This window comes from Carassius gibelio, chromosome A12, assembly GCF_023724105.1.
Source record: "Carassius gibelio isolate Cgi1373 ecotype wild population from Czech Republic chromosome A12, carGib1.2-hapl.c, whole genome shotgun sequence".
Classification (NCBI taxonomy): Eukaryota; Metazoa; Chordata; class Actinopteri; order Cypriniformes; family Cyprinidae; genus Carassius; species Carassius gibelio.
The window spans coordinates 19,625,803-19,638,842 of record NC_068382.1 but is presented as its reverse complement, the minus strand read 5'-3'; the positions used below and the strand labels follow the sequence as shown (position 1 = coordinate 19,638,842).

Genomic DNA, 13,040 nt, shown 5'->3' with positions numbered 1-13,040 from the left:
CCTGTATTCTTCATTATTTATTAATCCATGATTGCTTTGTTAAGCAAAAGTGAAATTATGAGAATAACCCAGCAAGAATAACCCAGAATCATAAAAATGCAAACCCACAAATGGTAAAAATGACTCTATCTTGGGTTTTCTCAATAACCCAGCATGCTGGGTTAAAATGTGTAAACCAGCATGCTGGGTTACTTTAACCCAGCATGTGTTCTGTCCAATATTTACCCAGTGCTGGGTTGCCAATTGGGTTATTTTTAACCCAGCCATTTTTAGAGTGTTGATCGTCTGAAGAACAGATGAAAGACAGTTAAAGAGCAGAACTCAGGGAACACATGATTGAGTTAAAACCTCAGCATTGTTGCAGTGTGGCACCAAAGTTCCTTTGGGTTGTGTTTATCTGTGATATGATGTTTGTATTCTGTTTCTCATTTTCTTTGTTAAATTTTTACAGTTTTTTGTTGTGAATCAAATTTTATTACATTGAATGCTACAGTATATATGTGTATATAAAATCAAATAAATACTATTATTAAACCCCATATATTTTAATGACTTTTTTTGCCGGTTGAGTGAACACAGTTGTTTTTGGATCTTTGTGATTAAAAAAGAAATGAACTGTTTTCAATAAGAATAATAATTCAAAGTTTGTTATAAAATACATAAGTGGTAATACAAGAAGTTATGTGAAAATGGTTGAAATAACCAGGAGATAATGGCTGAAAACATGGAAATGTAAATAGATATTTTTCCTTTATATTTAAAGAAAGCATGGACTAAGCAATACAATTGTGAGAAGCAGCAAATAATTCAGTAAAAATGTAACGCTTAATCCATAAATAAGGCAGTCAACTTCATATAAAGATTACTGATTGAAATTGTTTGTGTATGTCAAGTTCAAGTTTGTTAAAAAAATTAATGTTGTGAAGTGTAGGTTTAATAGAAAACCCCAATAAATTTTATTTCAAATGTGAGGCTGTGCATCAATAGATCAATGTAAGTAAGTTGTAAATCTATTGATAATAACTTTTTTCTTAAAAATGTACAATAACACATTTAAGAGATTTTCTTCAATGTAAGAGGGAGGTTTTTTCCTTTCTCAATAAATTGATATATAAAAAAAGTATTTGCTTAACCTTAAAATGTTATTCGTTGGTTAACCTCAAGGTCCAAATCCTATTTAAACCTGTTTGTTTGATTTTACAATTTTATATCAACAAAAATTATATATATCAGAATAAAATTTACTTGCTAAATTTAAATGAAACTTTACAAAAATGTAAACGTGTATGCCACAAACAAATGACCCAAATGTAACAAAAAATGGGAAATGTAATATTATATTATAATTAGTTAATATTTTTCTAAACATGTTTGGAAAAACTATATAGCAGCACATATAAAAGGTTGATAAAATCCTATATTTTTTATTTTATTTTATTTATTTTCTATTATTATTATTATTATTATTTATTAATAGGACTACAACAGCACACCTCACTGAACTACTCACTATCCTATTTGCTAATCTGGCCACACATCCAACATTTATTACCCCATCCATCATTTCACCCTGTCATTTTCTATTACCATGAAGTTATGACCGTGGACACATTATATTTAATAGTTATAGTCAATAAATCTGCTTTGGCACCACAAAGTCGGAATTTATTTGCAATCTTATTACTCGCCAAAACGTTTCCTATTACCTTATATGGTGTAAAAGGTGCAGGACAGGTGAACCGTGATTGGCTAATATCCGTGTCAATCATTCTAATTTAGATCAACGCGCACGCGCGCTTGAGCCATGACAATTGTTGATAATCAACTGGAGTTATTTTTTTCCTTTAGAGTAAAATAATTTTTAGCCTAGCCCTTTCCCCCAGGGGTGCTATTGGACCGTACCAGAGCGAACAAAAGATACCGACTTGCATGAAGGGCTAATGGAAAACCCAAGGGATATGGTAAGAAAGAGTTTATGTGAGCCCGCTTCCTTGATTTAGCGCAGTTAGCGGCTAGCACTGTTAGCCGTCCTCTTTGTTTTGGTTGTCAGAAACAGATCCTGTTCGTCACACAAACTACAAACTTTACCTCATTCAAATCACTCGTAATAATCTCTACGTTAAGTCACAGCTTATTCAAACTAGCTGTCTCAGTAAATGATGCTAATACAACTGATAATGTATATGTTTTGTGTAGGAGAAATATACCCGCAGGCCCATGTTTGTGTTTACGGTTGTTTCTCAAAACATAGTTAACGTTAGTAGACAGTATCTATGAAGATCTTAAACGAGTTAAGCACGTTTTCTGAAAACGTTTTTTGTTGAAAGCTCTTTCAGGCACAGCATATATGCACGTTTGTGTTGTGATATGACCTAAAAAATCACTTTATGGTGGGTTATGGGGATATCAAATGTGTAGATTTTTAGTAAAATTGTATTTTAGCAGTTGGTGATGGAACTGGCATGCGTTCAGATGAAGAAGGGTATGAAATCAGGTCACAGAACCTGAAAACACAGCAGATGTCATTGGAATGATATTCCAATAAATGAGTACATGAGATTCTTTTGCTTTGGCTGTGTCTTGTCTTTAATGTGCTGTGGGGATATTGGGTGGTGATCATATTGACCCTTTTTACATGATATTTGCTCTTTTTTTTTTGTGACCCATGATAACTTTCAGTTTTATTCATGTGATATAGTCCGCTTCTTAATTCCCAGCTCATTAAAGCGTTGATGAACTAATGTGAAGATTATGGTTATCACTGAGTGTAATATTAAGCAGGCTGTATTATGTCAGAGGTTATCATTTATTGAAGTATTAGTGGTATATAAGTGAGCCTTAATCCTGGTCTTTCTTTGCTCTTCCATTAATTTGATGTTGCTTCCTCCTTTTTTAATTTCTCCACATTTTTCACCCCTCTCGTCACACGTAGGCTGAGCACACTCCCCGCTCAGAGCGGAAGAGGAGAGATTCGTTCGGGATGTTTGATGGGTATGACAGCTGCAGTGAAGACAGCAGTAGCAGCTCCAGCTCAGAGGACAGTGAGGATGAAGTCCCCAGCATCCCTGCCAGCCTGCCAATCATCAAAAACAACGGCCAAGTGTACACCTATCCAGATGGAAAAGCAGGAATGGGTTCGTAAATTTCGTGTATAGTGGGGTTCCAAAAGTCTGAGTACACTAATTTTTAATTTTTAATTTAAACCTGGAAATAAACAAAGTATTATGATTTTTAAAAAAATAATTTCAGGTCAACTTTTTGTCATTGAAATTTTATCATAAATGTAATTAATTGTAATATAATTTCTAATGAAAAATTGTTTTATAACCACATTAATCTCCTACCTAACCAAAAAAATGAATAATTCTGGGCTGAAGCTGAAGATTCAAGATCAATTTGGTCAGTTCACGTGTCACTTGAACTGAGGTGGCTACAGTAATCTGTTAAGCCACGTTAAAGACAAAAAAAAAATTTGTTTGAATTTTTTTTTTTTTATTAAATGAACAGAATTTGAAAGCAGAGACTGTTTCATACTAAAGGTAACAAAGCACAAATCTTATCGCAGTTTTTTTATGACAGGTCAGTGGAAAACAACCTAGACTAAAAGATTGATCTTGAGATTTAGAAATATATATTCATATCGAGTAAGGACAAATCAGTATTGTTAATCCTGCATTAGGGTCCACACAGATGTGTACCTGTTGTAGTTTAACCACATTATGTGCACGAATATAGACTCCAAAACGTGCAATTGGAAAACCGTGAATTAAACAGCACTATTTTGGCAATTATTTTACCCCTCCAAAAATGTTCAGATTGAGCTGAAAATTCTTGATTGCCAAAATTTCAGTGAATCACTAGTTCAGTAGTGTGAATAAATGATTAATGATTGTTTGTTTTTCATGCAGCGACTTGTGAGATGTGTGGTATGGTTGGTGTACGAGATGCTTTCTACTCTAAAACAAAGAGATTCTGCAGTGTGTCCTGCTCTAGAAGCTATTCCTCCAATTCTAAAAAGGCCAGTATACTGGCAAGACTTCAGGTAACTACACATGGACTTAAGAAGCACTCCTAATCAAAACACAACCTTGATTGTTGTTCAATGTATGTATTCTATCAAGGGTAAACCACCTACGAAAAAGGCTAAAGTCTTACAGAAACAGCCATTAATGGCAAAGTTGGCAGCTTACGCACAGTATCAAGCAAATCAACAGAACCAAGCTAAATCAAAATCAGGTAGATATCCAGGTTTAAAGTGTCATTATGTAATTGTGTTCCTAATTGATTAATAATCTGTTGTAACATCACTTAACCACGGCATCATTTGTCATTTTGCTTATCTAGTGGTACCTGTTGAAGGCTTTGACTGGGGCCAGTACATTTGTAGCAATAATCTTGTTGGGGCACCAGTCAGCTGTTTCAAACATGTGAGTACAGGCAGAGGTTGACGAAACTTTAAATTTTTGTATCTAATATTTCAGCATCTTTTGTTTTTGTTATAAATACTGTTTGTAACTTGATCATTCTCCAGGTACCCATGGGTATGTGCTGGGGTGACATCGCAGAGGGGGTGAGGGTGGAGGTCCTCAATTCTGACACAAACCTCTCCACAAAAGTTTACTGGGTAGCAGGGATTGTCAAACTGGCAGGTAATGTTGTAGTTTAATGACTGCCAAGGATTTTTCTGTTAAAAAATCTTTCAAGTATTACAACAGGAAAAAGGTCTGATATTTTATTTTCATCGTTTCTCAGGTTTTAAAGCTCTTCTGCGCTATGAGGGTTTTGATAACGATTCAAGCAAAGACTTCTGGCGTAATCTGTGTATCCCAGAAATCCACCCTGTTGGATGGTGTGCTTCTAGTGGAAAGCCACTGGTGCCTCCAAAATGTATGTGAAACATTAAGCCAATCAAAACTACGTAATTAGCTAGTTTCTCTACTGTTAAAGTAGTGTGGAGTTACCTTTGCTGAATAGAAGTAATTTATAAATTGTAATTTTTTAAAAATATATATAACTTGTTTTCATAGCCATCCACCATAAGTATTCTAACTGGAAAGCATTTCTTGTGAAACGACTCACTGGAGCCAAAACGCTTCCACCAGATTTCGCCACAAAGGTAAGACACTATCCCAGCAGTGATCATGAAACTGTTTTCCACTTGAGAGATGCTCTAGAAAAACCAGCAGAGCAAGAGGATGTTGTGGTGCAGGTGTTAGACTGCCTTATTATAACAGAGGAAGCAGACATCATTGACCATGTTTACTTGCATGTCATTGCCTGTCACTGTGATAACGTGAAATAAAACAAAAAAATTGTGTACAAATTTTGTTAATTTCTTTACATTTTTTGTGTTTTTGTTTCTTGTTTTTCTTTTTTTTTCTGTTGTTTGACAGTTTAAATGTAGCATGTGGTTACTTTTATTTGTATATAAAAGTATTATGAATTATATAATACTCAATTACAGTTTCTTTGTTCAAAATAAATTTATAAACCCATTTATAAATTTACAAAAGGTTTTAATTTCAAAATAAATGCAATTTTTTTATTTATTTTTTTAAATATGTATCTGTTTCTACAAAATATTAATCTTCTACAAAAAAAGTGTCTACAACAAATATAATGATGATAATAATAATAATAAAAGTTTCTTCAGCACAAAATTGAAACAATATTCCACAATTTTACTGATTTTAATATAATTTTTATCAACAAATGCAGCCTTGGTGAGTATAAGAACCTTCTTTCAAAAACATAAAAAATGTTACAAACCCCAACCTTTGACAGTAATCTCAGTCTGTGAGCAAAACACTATTTGTTTAAATGTTTAACTAAAGGTTCAGGAAAACATGCAGTTCCCGTTTAAGAAACTGATGCGTGTGGAAGTTGTGGATAAGAGCCACCTGTGTCGAACCCGCGTGGCCCTGGTGGAGCAGGTGATCGGCGGACGTTTGCGTCTGGTGTATGAGGAGAGCCAGGACGGCAACGATGACTTCTGGTGTCACATGTACAGCCCTCTCATCCACTCCATTGGCTGGTCACGTAGCATTGGACACCGTTTCAAAAGATCTGGTCAGTGTGGGAGTCTGAATGGTTTTCGATTGACCTTTTCAAACTTGAATAAGATTTGATGGAAGTTGTTGTGGCTTATGGATCTAAATGTCTAATGTTGTCCTCTCTAGAGGTGACAAAGAAAATCGAGGGTCAAATGGATGCTCCGTCACAGTTGTTTCTTAAGGTATATTTGTGATCGTTTTTTAATTCAACTGTGTTTACAGCCACATCCATGCGTGTCATCTTTTGAACCCACAGGTTAAAGATGTGGATCAGAGTGGAGAATGGTTTAAAGATGGAATGAAGTTGGAGGCAATAGACCCTCTAAATCTCTCTGCTATATGTGTTGCTACTGTAAGAAAGGTAAGATTTAAATGTTGACTTAGGCAAAAAAAAAAAAACACAACTATGGTAGTACTAATACAAAATAGAGATTTGTAAATTAGAAAAAAAAGACTAGAAATTGTGAAATACAGGAAGTTTTGTTTAATTTCATATTCAGTATAATCTGATATAAATGTGCATCTATACATACACATTTTTTTTCTTTATATAACTGTACCAGCACCTATCACCTAAAAATACATATATACATGTGAACACATACCTATATTCAAAAATACCGAATATTGTAAATAATACAGAACAATTACCCATCTGCCCTCTCCACCCACCTCTCTCCATCTGCTAGATACACACTGCATGGGGAAAAAACAGCTAAAAATAAATCAGTTATTAGTGAAATGGTCAGGAATAAGTATTTTTAACTTGGAATTGATGATCTTCTTCTCTCAGGTGTTGGCAGACGGGTTCCTAATGATCGGGATTGATGGGTCCGAGGCTGCTGATGGGTCAGACTGGTTCTGCTACCACTCAGCCTCTCCCTCCATCTTCCCAGTCGGCTTCTGTGAAATCAACAACATTGAGCTCACACCCCCAAGAGGTGCTTTCCCTCTCTTTCTGCAGTGTGATTTGACATGACTGCATAACCGAATGAAATTTGGCCATTTTTGCTAATGAATCTGAAACTGCTCCACAGGGTACACCAAACTCCCTTTCAAATGGTTTGACTACCTCAGAGATATGGGTTCAATTGCAGCCCCCGTGAAGCTCTTTAACAAAGTAAGTTTTTTTTTTTTTGGAATTAATTTGACAAATAATGAATTATGTTTTGTCTTCATTTACACACTGGGATGAATGCCTTCTCTTTTTTTTCTTCAGGAAGTACCGAATCACGGCTTCCGTGTAGGCATGAAGCTGGAGGCAGTGGACCTGATGGAGCCACGTCTGGTATGTGTCGCCACAGTGACCAGGATCGTCCACAGACTCCTGCGAATTCATTTTGATGGCTGGGAGGATGAGTATGATCAGTGGGTGGACTGTGAGTCTCCAGATCTCTACCCCGTAGGCTGGTGCCAACTGACCGGCTATCAGCTGCAGCCGCCTGCCACACAGAGTGAGTGAACAGTCCAGAACATTCTGATTCCAGAAGGTATTTTTTTTATTTTTTAGTTTTACACAACTATTTTCTACTCTCTGTCTAACCCTTAGATTTAAGCAGTTTGATACGGTAAATGTAAATTTAAATCTATATGTAAATTACATTTGATTGAAAGACATGTTAGAGGTACTGAATACTGAGTAAACTCTGATATGTAAACTTAGGCCATCATTTCTTGTCTTTTTGACCGATCCAATCAATCAAGTGTTCTTTAAAAGAGCACATAATGGATAGCATGCGTCACATGACCTATGAACTGTGCAAAGTGTAAATAAGAATAGGCTAATAATTTTGATGTTTGTATGATGTTTAATGATTGGCTGCATAGAATAACAGCTTGTCTGTTTCATCCTCAGCCACAAGAGAAGCACCACCAAATGTCTCCAAACAGAAAAAGAAGACCGCACAGTATAAAGGACAAAAGAAAAGTGAGTCCAGTCTTTTCATCTTCTCTCTCCTCTCACCAAAAAACACTGATTTTGGGTTCAAAATTGGTCCAGGAGCCATTTCTTCTGGGTTTCCCTCAGCTCTGGGTCTGGTCTGGTTCTGCTTGATAGTTGGTAGCAGTTGTCACGATTTAGGGGGGTCACGGATAATTACAGACAACTGTAACCATCATCCTCTGGTGACAAGAGTGACACCCTCCCTCAGGGTGACAGAATCTGAGCAAATGTTTGGTAGGGGTCAGATTTTAAGTCATGTTGGTTTCCACATTGCCTTTTTTCAGGGCTTCAGTTTCTCGACAATCACCCTTCTGACATGTAGAAATCAAATTAAGGTTCAGATCTGAGTTGAAATTTGGGCTCAGCCGGAGGATGGCCCGCAGTGTGTGGAGTGGAGCTCGATAGCCTGGGTAACCTCAGTAACTTCGGTAACCTTAGTCTGGCTTGGTGTTTAGAGAGGAAGATTCCAGTTGGGAGGAGGCCGATCGGTTTGGTTGGGCCTCTGAGGAGGAGGAGCTTCTCGGGCGATGACGAACAGACTCCGCCCCATTACCTGTCCCACTTCTCTGGGTCCGGGCGACCTCCCACCTCAGGTGTAGAGCACGATCGCTCTCTCAACTCAGGTAACTCAATTCTCCATCACTCAGGGAGATGGCGCCACAGAGCTCCTTCCTGTAGAACTTTTCAGGTCGGCCAGCTTGAAGAGTTGCACGTCATCAGGTGTCGGAGTCATTTGTGCTGCATACACCATTAATAACAGTTGCATGTTAAAAAGTATAGTTTTATTGTTTGACTCAGAAGAGTTGTGTGCACGGGCAGTTTCAACCCACGCCTGACCTTTTTATTCACGTTCTGTGGTGTGAGTTAATAGTATTTGGATGTTAAAGGAATAGGTCAACAAAAATACTATCAATTCTGTCACCTGTCCGCATGATATTTAAAACCTGTACGACTTTATTCAAAACAAAAGAATTGCCTTTTTTAATTATTATTTAACAATAAAAATCATACTGATTCTGTCAAGCTCTAAAGTGACCATATAAATATAAAAAGCACATATGACTTGTGAGCAATATTCTGTGTTTATATATTTGTTACACAAGCAAAACGTGTACAGTGACCAACAAGCATTATTTCCACAATAATAAAAGAACATTCTTATTAATATGGTTACATTATTATTACCAGGCATGTGCTCCAACACTGCAGGTTATTTAACGTTCAATAAGTGTTGTTGTATGGGTTTTCTGTTTGATGTATTCTGTCCAAAGTAAAATTTCAAAATAAAAAATGAACATTCTTCTATATGAAGGAAAATCAAACAAACAACAAAGACACACATACACACATATTATAGAATGGCTAGCTACCCATTCTTCAGCTGTAGGTGGCTCTGGCCACTTTCTATATTCCAAGCCATATGGGATGACATGAGAGTGAGGAAATTACCAAATTTTCATTTTTGAGTGAACTGTCCTTCTAAATATTACAGGTAAGTTCATGAGCCTATGAAATTACTTGCTGCCTGGTTAAATTCATTATGTGAATGCTATAATATGCTTACATTTTGACAATGTAAATATGGAAATGTTTCTTTTTGTTTTGCTTAGATTTTCTTTTTTTTTTTTTTTAGTGGAGTGATACTTCTGTCCACCCACACTTCTATAGATCTGAGTGCAAAATGCTAGTCTTTAGGTGATCTCACAGCCAATTTTTCCATTTACTGTTCACTATTTATTTTATGGATTGGTATTCTTGTCTCTCGTTTTTGTCTTCCAGAGGCCTCTCTGCAGTTGAAAGAAGAGCCTCCTGAGATGGACGAGTTCACCTTCTCGCAGGGCATCTCCGACCAGGAGAGCAACGGCTCAGGCAGTTACTACATCAGACAGGAGCCTTGAGCAGCATCAGCCATCACAGAGCCTCACCTCACTGCCAACAGCACTGGAAAAATCCCACTCGGAGCGATGCACACGAGGCCTGGACGAAGACACGGTGACTTCCCCTCACACCAGGTCTCTCTCTTTTCGTTTTTTGTTTCTTTTCAGGTTTGAAAAGCTTGAAGAACGGACTTTTCAGTCACTGATCCGAGAGCGAAGAGTGTGTATAAGAGGGGATTTTGTTTGAAATGGGGATACTGTTTTTTTTTCATTGAAGCTATTTGCCTGATGGACTTTTTCTCCTCAGTGTTCATTGTACTTGAAGTTTTCTTCACTTTTTTTCTGTCTTTATTTCCCCTTTTGGTGAGGGAAGCAAAAAAAAAAAATATTTGGGTGGTAAGATTTTAGTACTTTGTGTGTTTCTTGCGCTGTTTCATTTGTTTTGGATGGGTCTGCATTCGGTAAGAGTAGTAGAAATCTATATTGAGACAGTATATTCATATATGTATGACATTCATATTAAACACACATATATAAATATTTAAACGTATAAATATAGTAGTGGAATGAGGGATGATGGTATTGAAATCAAACCTTACTGGTATGAAGAGTAGACTTAATGGAAAACACTCACAATTTGCACTACAGGGATAAAAATAGATGTATTGGCCTGTAAAACTATAGTAAAACCTGCAGCTTCATTGTATTATGTGATAAGCAAACATAATTCTAGAAGTGGGATGTGCTCAAGTCAAAGTGAATATTGTGATATGCAAAAAAAAATATATATATGTTATTTGACATTCACACCAATGTTTATGGTTTTGATTTCATTCTAAAGAGCCATTTTTATACGGGCAAAGTATTTTGTGAGCCGTAAAATAAAAGGTATGCAATCACTGCTACCTGAACACTACCTTCCTGTCATCTTTGATGTTGACAGCACAGCAGAGGATTCTTCTGGTAGGCTTTCTAGTAGTAATGCGAGTCTCTGAACAAAACAGCGTCAGCTTGTTTGTTTACCAGCCTCCTTGGTCATGCATCAGCGACGAATCCCATCCCATGTATATTCCTTTACTCACAGCATTCATTCCAGGATAAAACCATTTTTACTACCTCTAAAAGAAAACAAGATTATAAAAAAATACCTAGGTTGAGGATTCATGTGGTTCCTCGGCCTTGCTAAGGTTGCAATAGGGTAGTTCTCATGCTCCATTTGAAAGGGTATATTCATTATATTTTATGCAAATGGTAAATATCCACACTTGGACACATGGCGTATTTCACTTTAAAAGTCTAGACATCATTTATATTTGTAACATAGCATGTTATCGACAGAGTTCTTGAAATGGAAACGAATGTTATGCAATAATAATGTCTTGTTGTTTTATGATGTCTTACTCTGGAAACAAAAAGCTCACAGCTCACAAGTATACAGACTAGATACATTCTATAGACTTCAAACAAAATAGTCTTACAATATATTGCGAAACTGTGACAATTTTCTACGAGCTAGACTTGAGCGTTCCCTGTTATAGATCGTTCTGAGTGTAAATACATTTTATAACATCATATAGAATCAACCAATTTACATTTTGCATAGTGGTTTATCTTCGTATAACTAGAAGCTCTATTCAATACCAGTAAGGTTGTTGGTGAACTCTCAGGAAACGTATCTCATTGACTTCTGCTTTATTTGAAGGGTCGCGGCTAAGTGCTTCTAAGATCATCCAATTCTGCTTATGATACCGCTCTTTTGTTTGTTTGCAATATTTGAAGCTTCTTACAAATGTGACCATGTCGTTGTTTTCCCTCTGGTTCATCTTTGCTTGCGTTCATCAAATGCTGATTCAATTGTAAATGGTCACCCACATGTTGTTGTTAGATTCATGTTAAATTATGGTTTGCTGTATAAAGATCATATGTATTTTTTTTTAACAAGTGGTGGTGTGTTTTTCTTTCTCTCTCTTTTGTAATTTACTTTTTTTCTTCATGGGTTCAGATGTTTGTACTGAATCATTATGATTTATTTTTGTGGGTTTCTTCAGTTGCTGTTGTGTTGTACGCACGTGTAGTTTTCCAAATGAAAGGCACTGTTGTGTATTTAATTTGTAAGTGTCAAACTAGGGCTTTATGGCTACATTTTAAATCAGCAACCAGATCAATATTGTCATTTTCATACTTCTTTCAATGCTTATTCTTTATTGAAATGTTGCTTTTTCAATGTCAGGTATTTTTTTCCCCTCATAAACCCCATCCATAGCATCAGGATTTAGGTACACACTGGTTATGATCTTGTTTGTCAACAAATTTTTTTATAATAATACCAAAATCTCAATCATTTGCAACTAAAATATGACTGTTGAGGCAAATTTAGCTGCTACCCTCAAATGAATTTAAGCCCTAACGCACAACTTCACCTTTAAGTAAACTCTCTTATCAGCAGAATTGATGCCTTATCCTCTGTTATGTTTTTTCTCTACATAAGTAAAGTTATTGAGTCAAATATAAAGAAGCAGAATACAAAATATAAAGAAAAAGATGTTGTCCAGTAGAGTGATTATCAGTGCATGCAGCAATGTGAGAATCTTATGAGAGCCAGTGTTGTTCTGGTCTCGATACTAACACGGGTTTTTGTGACGTTCCCTCTGTCCTCAGTAATCACATCATGGTGCTATATATATATATTTGATAACTCATTCATTAGGTCTATTAAAAGAATTAAGTCTGTAATTATAAGTTGGAGAGCTGGTGATTATAACTTCAGATCTGTATTTTGGATACAAGTAGCCGAAATCATTTGTTATAACGATGAAAAAATAAAGAACTAACATTGACCCTCATGGTACATAGAGATGAGGGTGGTGGGTTTGTAACTTTTTTGATAGAGTCTGTATCTAGTCTTTGCTTTATTTCTGATGATGCGTGCTGTGATATGGGGTTTGATAGCTTGTGTATATAGTTCAACTGTGGGGGAAGCTTTTGTTGGTTGTGTTTTGTTAATTTGTTTACAGGCGTTTCAAACTGTTTCCGCATGGCTGTGAAAATGTATCTGTTGAATTTGAAGAAAAAAAGAAAAGAAAAAAAAAAAGAAATTTTTACACTGAATTAAAAAGGATACTAAACGTTTATGTTGTTGTTTTCCCTTCTTAGTTCTAAAAGGCATAG

The 13,040-nt window shown here is 36.1% G+C and overlaps 1 protein-coding gene across 2 annotated transcripts; it reads left to right on the top strand.

Annotated features, from left to right (window-relative positions):
• Positions 1 to 1,777: 1,777 nt before the first annotated feature.
• Positions 1,778 to 13,001, top strand: LOC128025406 (MBT domain-containing protein 1). 2 transcript variants are annotated; one of them, XM_052611741.1, is made up of 17 exons: positions 1,778 to 1,961; positions 2,933 to 3,134; positions 3,909 to 4,042; positions 4,122 to 4,236; positions 4,345 to 4,427; positions 4,532 to 4,649; positions 4,753 to 4,887; positions 5,028 to 5,116; positions 5,835 to 6,069; positions 6,180 to 6,235; positions 6,310 to 6,414; positions 6,847 to 6,994; positions 7,091 to 7,173; positions 7,273 to 7,507; positions 7,909 to 7,980; positions 8,451 to 8,618; positions 9,775 to 13,001. In XM_052611741.1, the coding sequence occupies exons 1-17, from the start codon at positions 1,941 to 1,943 to the stop codon at positions 9,891 to 9,893; spliced, it is 2,118 nt and encodes a 705-aa protein (XP_052467701.1). In that variant the 5' UTR covers positions 1,778 to 1,940; the 3' UTR covers positions 9,894 to 13,001. The 2 variants fall into 2 exon arrangements, with proteins under 2 accessions (XP_052467701.1, XP_052467702.1); XM_052611742.1 differs by lacking the exon at positions 8,451 to 8,618 and having other exon boundaries at positions 1,788 to 1,961.
• The last annotated feature ends 39 nt before the right edge of the window (positions 13,002 to 13,040 follow it).